This window comes from Halictus rubicundus, chromosome 4 (assembly GCF_050948215.1).
Source record: "Halictus rubicundus isolate RS-2024b chromosome 4, iyHalRubi1_principal, whole genome shotgun sequence".
NCBI classification, from domain to species: domain Eukaryota; kingdom Metazoa; phylum Arthropoda; class Insecta; order Hymenoptera; family Halictidae; genus Halictus; species Halictus rubicundus.
The window spans coordinates 21,455,020-21,471,233 of record NC_135152.1 but is presented as its reverse complement, the minus strand read 5'-3'; the positions used below and the strand labels follow the sequence as shown (position 1 = coordinate 21,471,233).

At 45.0% G+C, this 16,214-nt stretch overlaps 1 protein-coding gene across 21 annotated transcripts in view; it reads right to left on the bottom strand.

Annotated features, from left to right (window-relative positions):
• The window catches only part of Dlg1 (MAGUK family member discs large 1), a 797,939-nt gene that overhangs the window by 10,990 nt on the left and 770,735 nt on the right, over positions 1-16,214 (bottom strand). For all 21 annotated transcript variants that reach the window (XM_076787382.1, XM_076787375.1, XM_076787389.1 and 18 more), the window contains 3 exons: positions 1,980-2,193; positions 1,336-1,493; positions 183-432 (listed from right to left, as the gene is read on the bottom strand). In XM_076787382.1, coding sequence (XP_076643497.1) covers positions 183-432; positions 1,336-1,493; positions 1,980-2,193 — 622 coding nt within the window. The remainder of the gene's footprint in view (positions 1-182; positions 433-1,335; positions 1,494-1,979; positions 2,194-16,214) is intronic.

Below are 16,214 nucleotides of genomic sequence, written 5' to 3'. Positions count from 1 at the left end.
AACAGTCTAAAACGAACAGAATATTTCGTTCGGAGAAAGAAAAATTGTCATTCGGTGTCCTTGAAAAGTTAGAAATCCAAAGACCATTAATAATTCCAGCGTTTGGTGTTGCCGAACAGTTATCTAAAGACAGCTGGCGTAGGTGGAATTGATCTCTCCGGTAGGTTGATAAGAATGCTTACTTTGTCAAGAATGACCGGCATGTGACCTTGGAACTTGACAGAACGATCCCTGGCGCGTTGCTTTCGTTCCCATCGTCTACGCGACGGAATTATTCCAAGGCCCTCCTCCACCCCCTGAGGATTCACTCTTCGGGCCTGCCACCATTCGTCGTCGCTGGCGTTCGTCACGTGCAGGATTTCGCCATAACGGAATGCCAAACCGCGGCTTGGCAAACCATCGTCCTTGTTGGGGTCGTAGTCGAACAACGCTCTGCGCAGCAACAAGTGAAAACGAATTGATTACGCTGACATTATTATTGACGACCTGTTCCGACGATCTTAACGCTTCAGCAACCGATGACGAGTCAATACTCTTTTGAACGTCAAAACTTATCGATTCAGAGCTCTTAACTTTTTCATACCATTCGTAAATAAATGATCTCGATAGTCCCTTTTGGGATCGCTATTTAAAAGAGAATTATCGAGCTTCTTTTAGACATAGTACAAACGTTAGAAAATCTTTCGATTCCACTAGGTAAAGTGTTAAAGTTTGATTTGCTACTAGGTGTAGAACATTGTCAGTTATCATAGCCGTTTTTCTTTCGAAAAATTTACGTCCCAATTTAAGTTACGTCCCAGACAATAACGCTCATTTAATAGTTGTTCAGTTCAGTTTCGGGTTATTATTCTATGAACTCTGACGTTAGCGAGCACTTAAACAGGAATAGAACGACGTTAAGGAAGTAATTGTTAGGTCCTCTTGCGTCTTCTTTCTAGACTCGACCAGTTAAAATGGTTTTTAAGAGTCAAAATCTCACTGCGGGGCTATCCGTGAGCAAGATAACGTCACGAAAATCACTGTCACGTTCTGTCTTATCAGACCTCTTCGGCCTCTGTCAGCCTCGCTGACGCAATGTTATTGTTTCCGCTTTTTTCTCGTTTGCTCTTCACAAGCTTCGAAGACAGCTCTTACTCTGAAACAGCTATTTGACTACGCCTCTCGGTTAAACTGTGACTTTCGGATAACTATGGTGCCCCTGGAATCTACTGACGCAGCGGCAGATCAAACTTTCAATTAGCTTTGCTGCCTTTTATGTTATCGGTTAGAGCTCTTCATCTTCAGTTTGCTCGAAGTTTATCGGATACGATTAAACGATGGGTCCCCACGGCTCACCTGACGTAAAGTGATTTCTTCTGCGAGGTCCTCATGAGGGTGCCTGTCATCATATTCTGCTGGGAGATCTGTTGTTTAAGATCATGGATCTTCGCCTCGAATCTGTTGTAGTCTTCGGGCTTGTACTGTACCACGATCGTCACTGTCTGTCCGGTACCCTGGACACAAACATCGAAATCAGTCGAACCAATTATTCGAAACGCTAATCCGTTACGTCACATCATCCCTCGTTCACTCTTCAAGAGGAAAGTTCCTCATCTTTTGTAACGAGATGCTGTGAAATTTTGTTCTTTATGCTACTATTCGACGAACTTGGAGAAAATCAGGATAATCGAGATTCCACGAATTAATAAAATGAAAATTCGAAAGTTAAAATTGATCAAAATTCAATATATGGAAATGTATCGCGTTAAAACTTAATTTCTAATTCTCTAATATGAGATCGAGCCGATATATGGTAAAATGAAATGGACAAAATGACCGAGGCTGCAATAAGCAAGCGTCTCTTAGAATCGGCACTGGTCCGGTAACTGGAAATGACAATTTGTGATTGGAGACTATTCGCCCTGTGGTTTAATTTGAAATAGTTTTACAAAGGACCGACCGCTGCGACGTGAAACCGTGAAAGCGTAATTTCGACGTACCTTGAGGGCTGCGGCGGCCTCTTCATGGGTAGCTGTCCGAAGATTAATGCCATTGACACTGACTATTTGATCACCACGACGCAGCTCGCCGCTAAGGTCGGCCGGACCTCCGGCTAGGATGAAGGAAATGAAAATTCCCTCGCCATCTTCGCCACCGACGATGTTGAAACCCAGCCCGGACGAGCCTTTGTTGAGCACGACTGTGCGCACCTCTCTGAAAAAAGTCAGAAAAACAACATTCCGTCGTTAAAACGTCCAAACATAAGCCAGTTCGTTTTACCAGATACAAGACAAATTCATTTTCATCGTTCCGTGTTCGTTCTGTTTTCATGCTTGGACGAAAAACTGTGGAAAACACGATTTATTGTACTAAAAGTTTTTATATTCGATAGAGTGCCCGCGTGATTTATAAACATTTCAAAAACAAAAAAAGCATTAACTATCAAACAATGCCGATAAAAAGTGTGTTAAGGTGTTTACAGCGTCAAAGGGAACTAAATTACGAAATTGAATGGAGAGCCGATCGAGTGTACCAATTTGTCATATTGTTTACGCGATAGACTCCTTTGAAAATCATGTACAGTTAAAAAGGGAGAAATATTGTATAAACAATTGCGATAGACGAGCGCGGGCAATTACCAAGCGATTCGTAATTGCGATTGCTAAATCCTTTTTCGTCGCGGACGAAAGACACCGTGCGATTCTTGCCGGTCTCTGTTTCTCCTTCTTGACTATCGCTCCCGAAGGAATGAAGTTTTTTCATTACGGCCATTAATTGCTCCGCTCCTCGTGATGCTTTAATTAAAGTCGCTGCGCCGAAAAAGACGAGACGAACAAGCGTTAAAGTAACATTTATAGCGGCGCTGCGCAATCGCCACGAAGTTGTAAAGCCAAGTCGTAATTAAATATTTGCAATTTGTCCTCGGTTGATTAAACATTCGCCAGATTCGCTGGTTAAATCCTGTCCAGACGGCAACCGTGAACATCGTTTAAGTATTACTTCTTTCCTCGATTCTGATCACACACGCGTGACGAATAGACCACGGATTTTATTCGATAATAATTTTAATAAACTGTGGAGGATATTATGGCATTCGTAAATTCTTCTAATGTTTTTACTATTTCACGTTTCACCCAGTTCAGCGATGAACAATCAACATTTTACTTTCATTTCGATAATAAGATACAACCGTGTAAAGTATTTTTTCGTATCTCATTCTTAAAGTTGCGAGCATTCTGTACGATGGCATATTTTTAAATATTAGCGTATATATCGTCAATATAATTAGCGAGCGCAGAATCGATGCGAGCGGCTTATCGAATGTCTGCTTCGTGATATATATTTGTTTTTAATTTGTTTTTCTTATTATACCTTCGAGGATATCGAATCAGCAGAAAACTGTATCGAAAGGAGAGCCGTGAAATGCATTTCTGACGGATCCCTGATAACCCTGTCAGTTAATCACGAAGTAGCAGAATCGAGTTCCCGTAGGCATTATTCTGTCACGGGATACAATTCTCTCGCTGACGGGGAACATGAAACAATTTGTGAACGGATCCTCGTTTTCCCGTTTGCTCGATCAACTATACACTCCGACACGACGTGATTTTAACGGTTCTGACGGGGAAAGTAGTTTGCCGATATTGGACGCCTGAGAACCATAAGTTGGTAAGTGGTTTCATCGTATGGAATTACCCTCGTGTTTCAGATTTTACTATAAAATCTTATAACGTATACTATTACGTATAACATTAATTGTACCATCTTGAATTAAATTACGAGATTGTGGACATCGTATACGCGAGACGGCGATGACGAACGTGTTGAAGTCGTTAAAGTTAAGGGTTGCAACACGAATTCGTTCGGTTGTATAAATGTGTTCCACTTTTAACGATTTGATCGTGACTCGTTGCAAATGCAAATAACTGTGATTAAATAGCAACAACTTACAGCGAAGAATTGTATAATTCATTGATTGTGACACATTCCTGCGTCATTAAATCAGAAGAAGAAAGGAATTTATGTTACGGACGCAATCACCGAAGAATGACACGAGCCTAGACCTCGTCGGCTGTTTCTTGACCTCACACGTACATCTGAAATCTTTAAATTGATTTCTCTGCGGTATTAACTTTCTAAATCCGTTCCAAGAATATCGCGCAAGCTTCACTTTTCTCGCGCGTTTATTTCTCCAGAGTCGGTGCTGGTCGGCAAGAAATCGCGGGCGAGCTGCAAAGGCGCATCGGAATCGGAGAGTGTCAATTGGATAATGTGCTCGGTAAGTCTCTGATTTCCGAAGTGATCCGAATCGAGCGTTCGCCGGGATTTCAATGGCCATGTCACCGTGTTCGCAGCTACACGCGTCAGTCAACTGGTTGACGCGTATCCGAGGCCTAGGCGCCTCGCCTCGCCTCGCCTCGCCTCGGGATTACAGCGCCATTGAGCTTTCCCTATGAGAGCAGGATGTTTCCGCGAAATAGTGCTAGACGTGTTCCGTCGCATCTCTTGTGCACGCCAGAACGCAACGAGGAGTCATCACAGTAGGCGCACCCGGCGAAATTATCGCGTTAATTAAGGCCTCCATTGAAATTCGACCGTTCGAGGCTGCCGAGGCGCGCCCGCGCGCGAATATCCGCGGAAACGACAGCCAGCCGTGAACGTATACGTCGCCTAAACGCGAGAACCTGTTTAGGCGAGAATCAATCGCGCGTCTTGCCTCGTCGAGACACGACTCTGCACCGTTCTGTCAACCTCGTGTGCCTAGAATTTCACTGCGGTGAATTATCCTTGCCAATACTTCTTCTCCGTCAACCGTGAACCGAGCATTCAAAGTGACTGCCAAACCTGGCCTCGTCAAAATGACAAGTTACATGTTTTACCTATCGTTGCGACGAACTCGAGACAATTCTCTGAACTTTCAATAGAATGGTACGTTATCGTCTTTTATACAGGATGGTCCATTTGTCTTGGAACAGGCCAATACTTTGTACACAACACATTTTCCCAGAAATATTTCAGATGGTTCACGAGACGATGAAGGTAATGTTTAGGACAGAAGTTGCGTACCGGTAGAACATCTGAACATCCGATGAACACGGTTAATGAACGCAGCGAGCAGATTTCGCATCGTGAGACGTCAGTTCGCGAAACCGACATTCTTTTCGGAAGCCGAGAAGGAGGGATGGTTGCACGAGGGCACGGAAAAAGTCTTGATTCCAATTAAAATTTTCGTGGGAGCTCGTGCTTATTCAGAACGGTTCAGAGGATGTGCGCGTTGCTCGACGGTATCCAGGGGGTAAGGTCTGCTCCGCATCGAGACCTAGATTCACCCTGCAACCCTTCTCCGGACGAATTTCAGCCCCGGAAGGTCGATTCTCATTCCGTTTCAGAGGAACCACTCAACGCACCACGGCTTCTCGCTTGCGTTAACAAAGACCCCAAATTAGTGGTCGGCCGATGCAGCTGCGTTTCCAGGGCTCCATTAAGGTCACGTCACTATGCACACGGCTGATAAACCGGGGGGTTGGCGAATTTACGGTAAATTTAGAAGCTTGCTAACCGTCCGTTCGTCGTTTTTCCTGGTTTTAAAAGTCCGTGCCCGGGATTCGTCACGATCGGACTTGCCCGACACGTTCGCCTCGTGTAACCATCTCGATTTTCTCGCAAAAAAGACAAATACAGTAGTCTCGGTGCACGCGAAAGAGACGTGCACGATATTTGCGAAAAATTTCATCGCACTGCCGCTGGGTGTGTACCGTGAGGCCGCCAAAAGCTCGATTACCGAAAACTCTAACATGACAGCAATGACATAACATTGTCATTTTTAATCATTTCTTCGCGAAACATTTACCAACGCGTTTCTGACATTTTTCCGATTAAAATGAAACCAAACACGACATTATTCGCGAGGCAGAAACCTGAAAAATTCGCAATTAAAGCCCATTTTCGCGAGAATCAAGAAAAATTGCAAACTTCGAAGGCCTGTAATTTCTAAACAAATTCTAAACCAGCAAAATGATGACTTAACCTCCCCCTCCCCCCCTACCCAACCCTAATTTCACATGGTCCACAACATATTTGATTGAGAACAAAATCGCCGACGGTGACGCGTATTAAGAATTTCACTAATTAATTTGTTGCACACGAACCCATTTCGAGTTCGACGGTTCAGAGCTGTTACTTCAACACGCTTCGTTATCATCCGGCTTCGTGTTTTGTGAAAGATTTCAATTAAAATGAACAGTCGAGCCAGAGTTCGGAAAGAAGCTTTTTAATCGGCATAGTCGGTGATTGACATTATAGAAGAGGCGATCCATTTAAAAAAGGAGAGGCTAGAACAGAGGAACAGCCGGTGAGCACGAGTGGCACTCTTTAATCAACAGAGTAACTATATTTAGCCAGTGCTAGCACACACCACGAAATGTCAATACTCCGTGTTGCGCGCCATAAAATATTGCAATACCAGGCCCTCTGAAATAGTATCGGAACCGCGTCCACTTGAACATTTTATAAGTTCACGTTCGCCGTTCAGCGTTCAATAAATCTTAGCTTCACCGACCTTTCTGTTCTATTATAAGAGAGATCCCTTAAACATTCGGTGGAACTTCCAATCAAATAATTGAATTCTCGAAATATTTTCCTCATCTGGAGCGTCCAACGAAAAAGTTCAACGAGAATCTAAATCTTTCTGTTGCACCACAATTTACTTTTTCACGTCGCAATGATTAATAAACTGTTCGTATTTGTACACTTGTTTTCTAGAAAGTTTTAATCTCTTTAAACAGAGAATGAATATTTTTACTGAACATCTGCATCTGCATCTGCATCTGCATCTGCATCGCTTTAACCCTTCAGAGACAACGCCTTAATCATAATTTGCTGGAGATCAGTCTTTTTGATATTTTTCGTGGCTATCCTGAACTTTCAGAAATCAAACGGTAATGCTTGGAAGTGTATCGCACCCAATCATTTGATCTAACAGGTCAACAAATGGGAAACCTACGAGAATCCGCAGTTTAATCGTTACTCCTGACGCACTTTCCTTCATTTTGAATTTTTACATTGGATAATCTTCTCTGTAAACTTTCCTTTCAGAATGTTACACTTCGTAGATTTCGTTTCATGTGTTGCGTATCCTATGCATCGAGCAGAGAATTTATCAGCGATACCTTTCGAATTTCAAAGCTAAACGTAAGATTAGAGAACGTGGTCCGCCGGGTGTTCGCATACGCATCATAACGCTCGACTATTTATGGTCGGTTCGCGTCGGAGCGCAATACCTTAATCGCATACAACCTGTTGGAAACGTTTCACTCGCGAAGCTCGCATAAAACGATCAGTGTCACGGTCGAGGACCGACGACCGATCCGGATCATGAAATATTTATAACGACGGTAACGGGAGACACGATTTCATGGTTAATTGACTGCGCATAAGACCGGTGGGCCTCACTGGCGAATTCATGAATGGCTTCATTTGGTTACCGCAGGTTGCGAATGGCTTATCGCTGGGCTGCGAATGTTTGTGTTTCTACGATTTTTGAGTTACTTCGAATGCACTCTTTTCAACGAAAATAGATTACCACCGGAAACTAATTTTTAACCATCTGCCACGCGTCAAGATCGCGTTTCTCCTGTTCAGCGTTTAAAACTTTCAGCTCATTTGCATCCAGACTCCACTTTCGGATTCTGTCAGTGCGCGTCTCTGGTCGCATCAAGCTGAAATTTCTACCGTCGTAAGTAGAGCGCGGAGTTTCTGTATTTGTGACAAAAATTACAAAATACCTGTAGGCCTGTATAGCCCTTGTATTTTTATTTTCCAGAAAAATCCGCAGTCCAGCCGTAAGCTTTGTTAGAGCGTCATTTAGAGTCAATTAGAGAAACGCGGTCACGCTGCCTGGCATTTTTCGGCGTTTGACAATTTTCGATCGGATTTCTGGAAAAATCCGTGGCACTAAAACGGTTAAAAACGGGCGAAACGCGGTTGTCAAGCTCGTCCGCATTATGTTGTGTTTCAGCCAACCGAGAGGCTGTGTGCTTGAAAGCAAAATGACCACTTGGCCGAGGTCTCGGTGGAATGTAGCCTGTCAAGAACATTGATGCGATCGCGGAACGATAACAACATTCTTTCGTATCCGAGGGAAATGCATTTCATTTTTGTCGCAGGCACTTGGAAAGCTACAAACTTTATATGACCACACAAGGTAGTTCAAACGTACTTGCATATTTTGATGGTTGCGCTGGTCATGTATGCTTCTTCTGTCGAGCATGAATCTACAGAATTTTTATAAAAAAATTTTGTTTTAAATACTATCAACGTGACCAAATCTCTCGTTTAAAGTTGAGCTACTCTTCTTAATACGAGTGTCGTTGCTAGACTGCGCATCTTGCAAAATAAAAATGATCTTGCATTAATTGCAACAGACAGGAGCCAAATAGAAAAATCTTTGTCTGACGATTTTCAATTTGATCTACCCAACTTTGTCATAAATGCATTAAATCCGCAGTCTAGTCGTTACTTACTATTATTTTTTGTACAACCGGAATTGTAGGAATGTTTCCGTTCGATTAGGTTAAGGACATTTTCGGTATCAGAAAATGCAGATATTTTAAGACACCAGGATGTTATATGTATTTTATACCCCTAGATAGGATAGGGAACAGAACCGTCTATGATTACATTATTAGGTATGCATACTATCACGGAAATTGCCGAAGCTAATATAATTATGTTAACGAGGATATCATATTATGAGGTCTTCGGGGACCAGTCGCAAACTGCATCAAATCATTTCTACTCCATTCTCTGTAATCTATATTCACTAGATCAATTTCTTTACGTAAACATTTACGATCCACTTGGAACAAGGTAATTTTGGTAGGGTACTCGTTAATCAAAATCATTAAATAAAATCGATTATCATTGTTTCCGTTGGCAAAATGTAATACTTCGCATACTGTAATATTTCAATATTTTCAATTATAATTGACATTCATAGGTATGTGTTGTTTCAATCGGAAAAGTGCCACGAAACATATTGGTTTAAGATTCATAGAAAAGTGACTAAAGACAAAAAACGTTTTGTCATTGGATTAGTATTGTTGTCGACGGTTTCTTTACTCATTAGCTGTGCACGATACAAGTGACATTTTGGTCCCGAAGTTTCCACATACATATCGAGAGTACACATACTGCATTCCTTACGATTCACTATCAAAAGAAAAACCTCCGGAAAGCACTGAATGATTTATTGCAGGTATTCGATACTCCCCGACGCATGGAAGCCAACGTTTCCCCCAAGTTTATTCTTTCCGTAGGTCGAACGATCGCGAGGGAGCAAAGTATAACAAAGCATCGAATGTACACAGACCAAGGTGGAACTGGTAGCGCGCGATTTCCAGCTGATCAGCTTCGCCTGCGCAGTTCGCTCGGAACTGCGGCGTCGATGCGTGCACGTTTCACGCACCTGTTCGCTACTGTTCCGCAGTGACGTAATACCCGTGAATTCGACAAAAAGGGTGAGAGAGAGAGAGAGAGAGAGAGAGAGAGAGAGAGAGATACGAAGACGCGAAATGTCACTAGGTCAAGAGGAGCTTAACTACGTTCAGACCAGGACTGACAGCTCGACTCGGTCACGAGACAAGCGACGCACAAAATAAAACATTAAGAATCGCCGCCGACTGATGTCCCTGCCATTAGTACGAACTACCCTTCTAGGAGGGTGCCACACCTACAAGTTTCCCTCACATTGGCAAAGTTAGCCTAACTCCGCCCGCTCCGCCAGTTAAAATTGCCTAGCTCCACCTTCTGTCTCCGCCGCTGCGAAGGGACGTAGATGTTATAATGTTCCGTGATTTGGATCGATTATCACTGCTTCTATCATTGCCCTCGTTAGGCGGGTGCTTTTCATGATTTCTTGGTAGTCGTGGTTACATTCGCTCAAATCCTTACGCATCAATTCGTTTTTACATATCGACTTCCTCGAGATCAACGTTGATCTTCTCACTAAGCCTAATATACAAATGGCTAATCATTAGAACTTGGCATTAGAAAATTAGGATTTGAATGGAACTATCCAAAGGATGAATGTTAACCGGTCGACCGGATCACCTTTTATTAACTTCTTCATTTTGTTCTCAATTCAATTGAATTCAACTTAATTCAACTAATCCTTTCACTCTGTTGTATCAAAGTTGCGTCAAGATTGATCACGCCAATTTTAGATACGTTATTGTTGTTCTTACAACCTGTTGTACGTCTTCGGACGCGAGCAATCGCTTGGTTAACAGGTCAAAGATTCTCAGAACCGATGGTCTCTAAGGTTTCAGCTGCCTATCCCAGTTTGGCGCCTTTGCTACACACGGTTCACGCTGAAGCGATTGTACCTTCGTCTTGACTGTCGGAATGCGTCGCCACGATGTCTCGAGACATCACCAGGTCAGAATGTGTTAATCCTAGCAAGAAGACCGAGCGAATACCACGGTGAAACGAGAAGATCCTAGCTCGTGGACCTTGGAGGACCGAATATCGTCGCGAGAGTACGCAGACGAGGTATCCAGCTGATAAATTAGCCGGGGTCTCTCGACCGATACGTAATAAATTCTCGGCGCACGGTCTGCTTTCTCTGATCCCGTCCACGAATCGTGACGGTTCCCTTCTCCTCTTTTTTCCTGCCGGCCGGGACCATCGCAGCCCGTTAATCACGCGAACCGGCCAATTTCCATTAATCACTCGCTCGTCTGGACTCGGCCCAGAGAACGTTAGTGGGTCAAGGGAGTCGCGCAACTTTCAACTTGACAGTGCGACGCCGCGATTTTACCTCGAACTCGATCGATCGGCTACGGGAGATCCTCCTCTGGAAGATGGATTGCCGTCGCGAATGGATCGGCAGAGCGTCGCCGAAGAACCATCGTCTGCAAACGAGACCGAGCTTTTTCCGTTCAAAGTACAGTCTCGTTCTAGAAACTAGCACGACGGTCGCACAGCACTTAGATTCGATCCAATTATCTGATCAAACATCACGTGTTCGTTACAGTACTATCGCTATTTACAAAAACCCAGATACCCTAGCTTCCTCCTCCTCCCTCTCTCTCTCTCTCTCTCTCTCTCTCTCTCTCTCTCTCTCTCTCTCTCTCTCTCTCTCTCCATCTCTATTTCGAACACATCGTCGCAGGTTTTCCGAACTCTAAGAAAAAACTCCCTGAGAAAACGGTTTTTATTGGATGATCGAATGAACCCTTTGTCGGCGTAATGATTCTCAAATAATAAAAAATGTTTCTCTTTCCTCAACTCTTATACTTAGCTCTTCGGTGCATAGTCTCGTTTAACTGGAACGATAGGTCCATTAGACTCAACGAAAAAGAAGTTAGACAATGTTCAAATGCGCGAAGGGTTAAACACATTTTGTTTTGACATTCTGGACTTTTCCAATGGTTCGTAGCTGCCTCAAAATGGTTGACTTGTCGACTCCGAGGGCTATTGACAATTGTTGGAGCATCTGCGCCGTATTTTTATCCAATAACTCCCACAGGTCATCACCGTCAAATTCTTTCCTGCACATCCTTCCCGAAGGAGCAGCTTCGCCGTAAATATGCAGAAGCAATTGGCAAACTGCGTTTCTCTTGATATCAAAACGACGAAGCAGCACATGTCGGAAAAAGACATTACGCATCGATGAAATCTGTTGGCCGGATGCCGATTACGAAGAACAAACAATAGAATCTCTAAAACTTAACGCAAAATTCCGTGCCATCTGTTCCCAACAGCACGGATCAAGGCAACCTCCTAACAAATCATGTTTCATCCCGGTCCGTAGGAACGGCGAAGCATCGAAGCATCCAAAACAAGCTCACCTCGATCACTTTCCGAAACGACCGCACTCGGCACAGATCCAACACGATCACCAGTCCACGATCGGTCGGCGTTGTCCCGTCCGCTTTTCAAAATACTGCGCGGACATCGCGTGGCGGATAACCGCGGGACGCACGCCACGCTGGTCTCTCACGCACCTGTTCTCGGCCAGTGACGTAACGATGGTGGACCACGGAGGTGCCCCGATTTTCGGTACGGAGAAGTCGGAGAGTTCGAACGATTCGAGCGCGCGTTCGGCGCCTAGGAACGAACGTTGACGACGCGACGGTGGATCACGGGTTCGAGGAACGGCTGCCCGATAAGCGAGACGATTCCTAGAGGGTGGCGAAAGGTAGCCGCGCGTCTCGAACACGTCCCGACGTCGGGGGCGTCGCGACGGATTAAAGGCCGCATAGGTGGCCGCCGTGTCGCCATGCGCCGCGCCGCGTCGCGCCGCCGAGGCGGCCGGCCCCCGCGGGCTATCGCAGATCGATAGAAATAAGCCGAGTCTCGCACACTTCCACTAGCTCCGCCACTACCTCTGCCAACCCCTACCTTGCCGCCGCCACGTCGATGCCGACCCCCGCGACGCGGATCCACCTGGAAATAGGGCAACGCGGTCGAACCGCGCCGCAGAAACTACACGAACCGACTGTTACTTTCGATTTTGCTTCGTTTGCGTCCGCTGATTCGCACCCCCGGCTCGTTCTTCGGCTAGTAGAGGATTCGCAAAGGCGCGTTCCTCGAGAGTAGATTAGCTACCGCGGTAACGATGTTTGATTACCTCTTTGTTGAGACCCTCGCGTATCGACAGCGTCCGGTGTAGCAGGCACGGAAGCCCTTCGAATCGGCAAAACCCAAACATTGCCACTGATACGTTAAGTTGTCTTCGCAGAGGGCAAGAGTCGATCAACTAGCTCAAATCGTCGAGAAACCGAGCAGAGGACACAGGGGTTAAGCGTTATAAATGAATTATTCGTGTGGAGGTCGCGGATCCATTACCGTGGAAATGAGACAACGAGGGCGAAACTCGGCGCGGAAACTACGAACCGACTGTTACTTTCGATTTTAATAACCCACGCACCCACCCCCGGCTCATTCTTCGGGTGGTGGAAACCTTGCGATGCCACCCGCTCGTTCCGGAAGAGGGGATTAGCTATTGCGTCAACGAGCTCCGTTTCGTTAACCCTTGTGTCAACCGTTGAACCCGTGCGTATCGACAGCGAAAGGCCTTGCAAGGCCCTAACGGATGATCGACAGGCGCTGTCGGTCGAACAGTTTACGACCTACGAGCCTATCGAAATTACTCAACATCAAACGCGACCGATCACAACCAAACCGAGGCGAGGTAACCGCAGACAGAACACAACCAGAATTTTCAATATTGGTTAACACTGCTTAGCAATGTTAATTAAAAATTTCAAAGTAGATACACTTTCAATGTTATTATAATTATAGATTTAAAAGAAACGTAATATTCTTTCATTAATGGTATTCGCATAGTATTTTGCTTAGAGGGTACATCTAATTTTTATACAGTACACGTGTATATTTTTCGTGTTTAATTACTTTAGAAGGGAATGTTGGTCCACGTAAACAAATAGTCCGGTACGCGTGTTCGCTGGTTTGTTTCGAACAGTTTTTCGTTTACGAGATTTTAACGTTGGAAGTTTCGGACCATGAAATCGATACCGTAAACAGTGATACAGAGAGCATTTATAATAGTAGATTCTAGGGTAATTAAGAGGATGCTCTTGTTACGTGCATCCATGGTAAAAGAGTAAAATCAACTCGTCCGTATTCGTGTTACATTTATCTTTATTATCGTGTGCACGTTTCATGAACAATTAACGCAAATTAAAATATAATAAATAAAAGGAAATTTTGGCGAAACACCAGCATCGCGAGCACGTGTTGCTCTCCATCAACCTCTGCAACGTCCCGCAAAAAAAAAAAAAAAAAAATACTAATGAAAACGAGCCAACATCGAAAGCGTGTGCGTGTTTTCTCGACAAATTTTAGTTGGCCTCGTTTCAAAGGGAGCAGAAGTGTATACATACAGACAGAAAATGAGCGAATTCAACAGCTCGCGATAAAGCAATTAGATCGAGTAATAAACAACTATTTCGAGCTAATTGGAATTAAGATTAACAGCTAAAAGGGAAGATGAAAAGAAAAAATTCACAATTTCAACTCCCTTTGATGAAACGAGTGTAGCAACGAAACTGGATGGAAATTAATGAAAACTGTGAGGGAAACACATTATGTCTCTCACAAGTTTCGGCGGTTACCTTCATTATTGTGATACCGAATCCATGCGGAAGGAAATGAGGGGTGAATTCAGAAGGGGCGCGGTGACGCAACGGGGGGGGGGGGGGGGGAGCGGATGGTGACACGACGAACGTGAACCGCAATCGAAAGTGACTGATTATATTCATCGTGCCTCCGGCAGGTCGCGGCCATTTGTTCTCATTCCCGTCGTAGATAGCGAACTTTTATTGAAAACGAAGAAAAATGCATTCGAATGCATTGGGATGGCTCAGATGACAAGAAAGTAGATTGAAATTGAAAGTGACCGATCTTTGATTTTAACGCGTTTTTCTACTTTGTTTATATCTTTGAAACTATCAAGTAACTACAGCTATTTGAAAAATAAATTTTAAATTGCTAGAATACTGGAACCTGGACAGACGAACCAGGAGACAATTTGCGCAGTTTGGTTAAAAAATTGTAAAAATTATTTGAAATCGAATTAAGCAGCTGGATCCTTCCCGTGCCAGTTCAGCCGATTAGTTTGGATAATCGAGGTTCCATTGTATGGCGAATCGAACAAGTAAATATGCGTCGGAAGAAATCTTTCGAATCCAAGAAGTTTTATCAATGGACTAGCGACAAGAGATCACGGAACATTAGGTGTACAGGGTATAAGCGACACTTCGGACCCGAAGTCTTCGCATGTACGGGAACATCGTTAAAGAAATGAATTTATCGGTGAACTGAAATGTCCGTGAATTTTGTTCGGTGTTACGAGCATAGACAAAAGCCACTGCGCTTCCGCTATTGTAAGATTCGCCGGGTTGATCCGGGACCCTCGAATAGACGCATTGATTCGATATTCCCCGGACCGATACACGTACTCGACCGAGATTTTCAGGGGACAAGCACGCGTGCATAGATAGGAATACATCCGTACCTATCCTTCCGCTTCGAGGACGAGGATCGGGGCGGCGACAAGAGACGGCGCGTATCGGATTCGTACAGGCGTGGATCGCGCGGCTAATTGCAGCGGCGAGCGTAATCGAAGCCAGCCTTGCGAGAATGGAAATTTCTCTCGAACGTATCGCTTCTTCGATTGACCCAGTTCTCGCGCGCGCCCACGATGCGATAGGATGGGTCGCACGCTCTCCCGTTCGCCGTATTTCATCCGCAGCACCTGCCGCCGACGATCCACCCCCGCGAGGGAAATCATCGCGTCGATCGCGATTTCTCCGAACAAGTCCGAGCCGGTCTGCTCCACCGAAACTGCGTTATTGAAATTCGATCCGGCGACCGGCGTCGCTGCATCGATACGATTCGTGTGCGTAATTCTCGGTAAATCACAATTTCATATTCCTCGCCCACTTCGCGCCTCCGCCGAGAGACGATGATTTTGGTAACATCTGCTATCGACGGTAGAAATCATCGGGGGAACTTGATAATTTCGTGGAACGATTTATGTATCGCGAATCGAAATGTTAGAGTGTTGGTGCAGCTGTCTCCGAAGTCTCCGAGACGTTGCCTCCTCCGGGAAGATATTTATTAGCTGTAAGTTGAGCCGAACGCACGGAATAAGCAAGACTAAACGTCGCGGATTATCCCCACTACCGCGGGGTATACCCCGTGAGGGGCCACGGACGACGAGGCGTGCAAACATAACACGGCTAGGGTATGCCTCCTGGACGATACACGACACTGGCAAGACCCGCGTTGTCGACATATCACGATCGTTCGCCGTACAGCATTCCGAATTTCCCCTTTTTCCGCGTGACCACGGATTTTAGCGAAAAATCGCGGCCGTCTCGAATGTTTCAATCTGCGACCGTGCAGTCGCGGCACCCGTTAATTTGGCTGGATCTGTCTGGCTGCTTTCATCCTGAAGATTAAAACTGCCGTTGAACTAGCCGAGTCCAGGCTCGCTTTCAGACGGTGGATGAAAATTACCGGCACACAAACTTGTCATTTCATTAAGCAAATGAAACGCCGCGGCTGTTTGGTATCGCCGAGTCTTCGCGATCCCCGTAAAACAGGCCAGTTTTCGGCCAGTTTTGTTGATTAAACGCGGAACCGGGACCGATAGCCCGTGGACGAACTTTAATCGTGGACTTGACCCAAAAAGCCTGGAACAA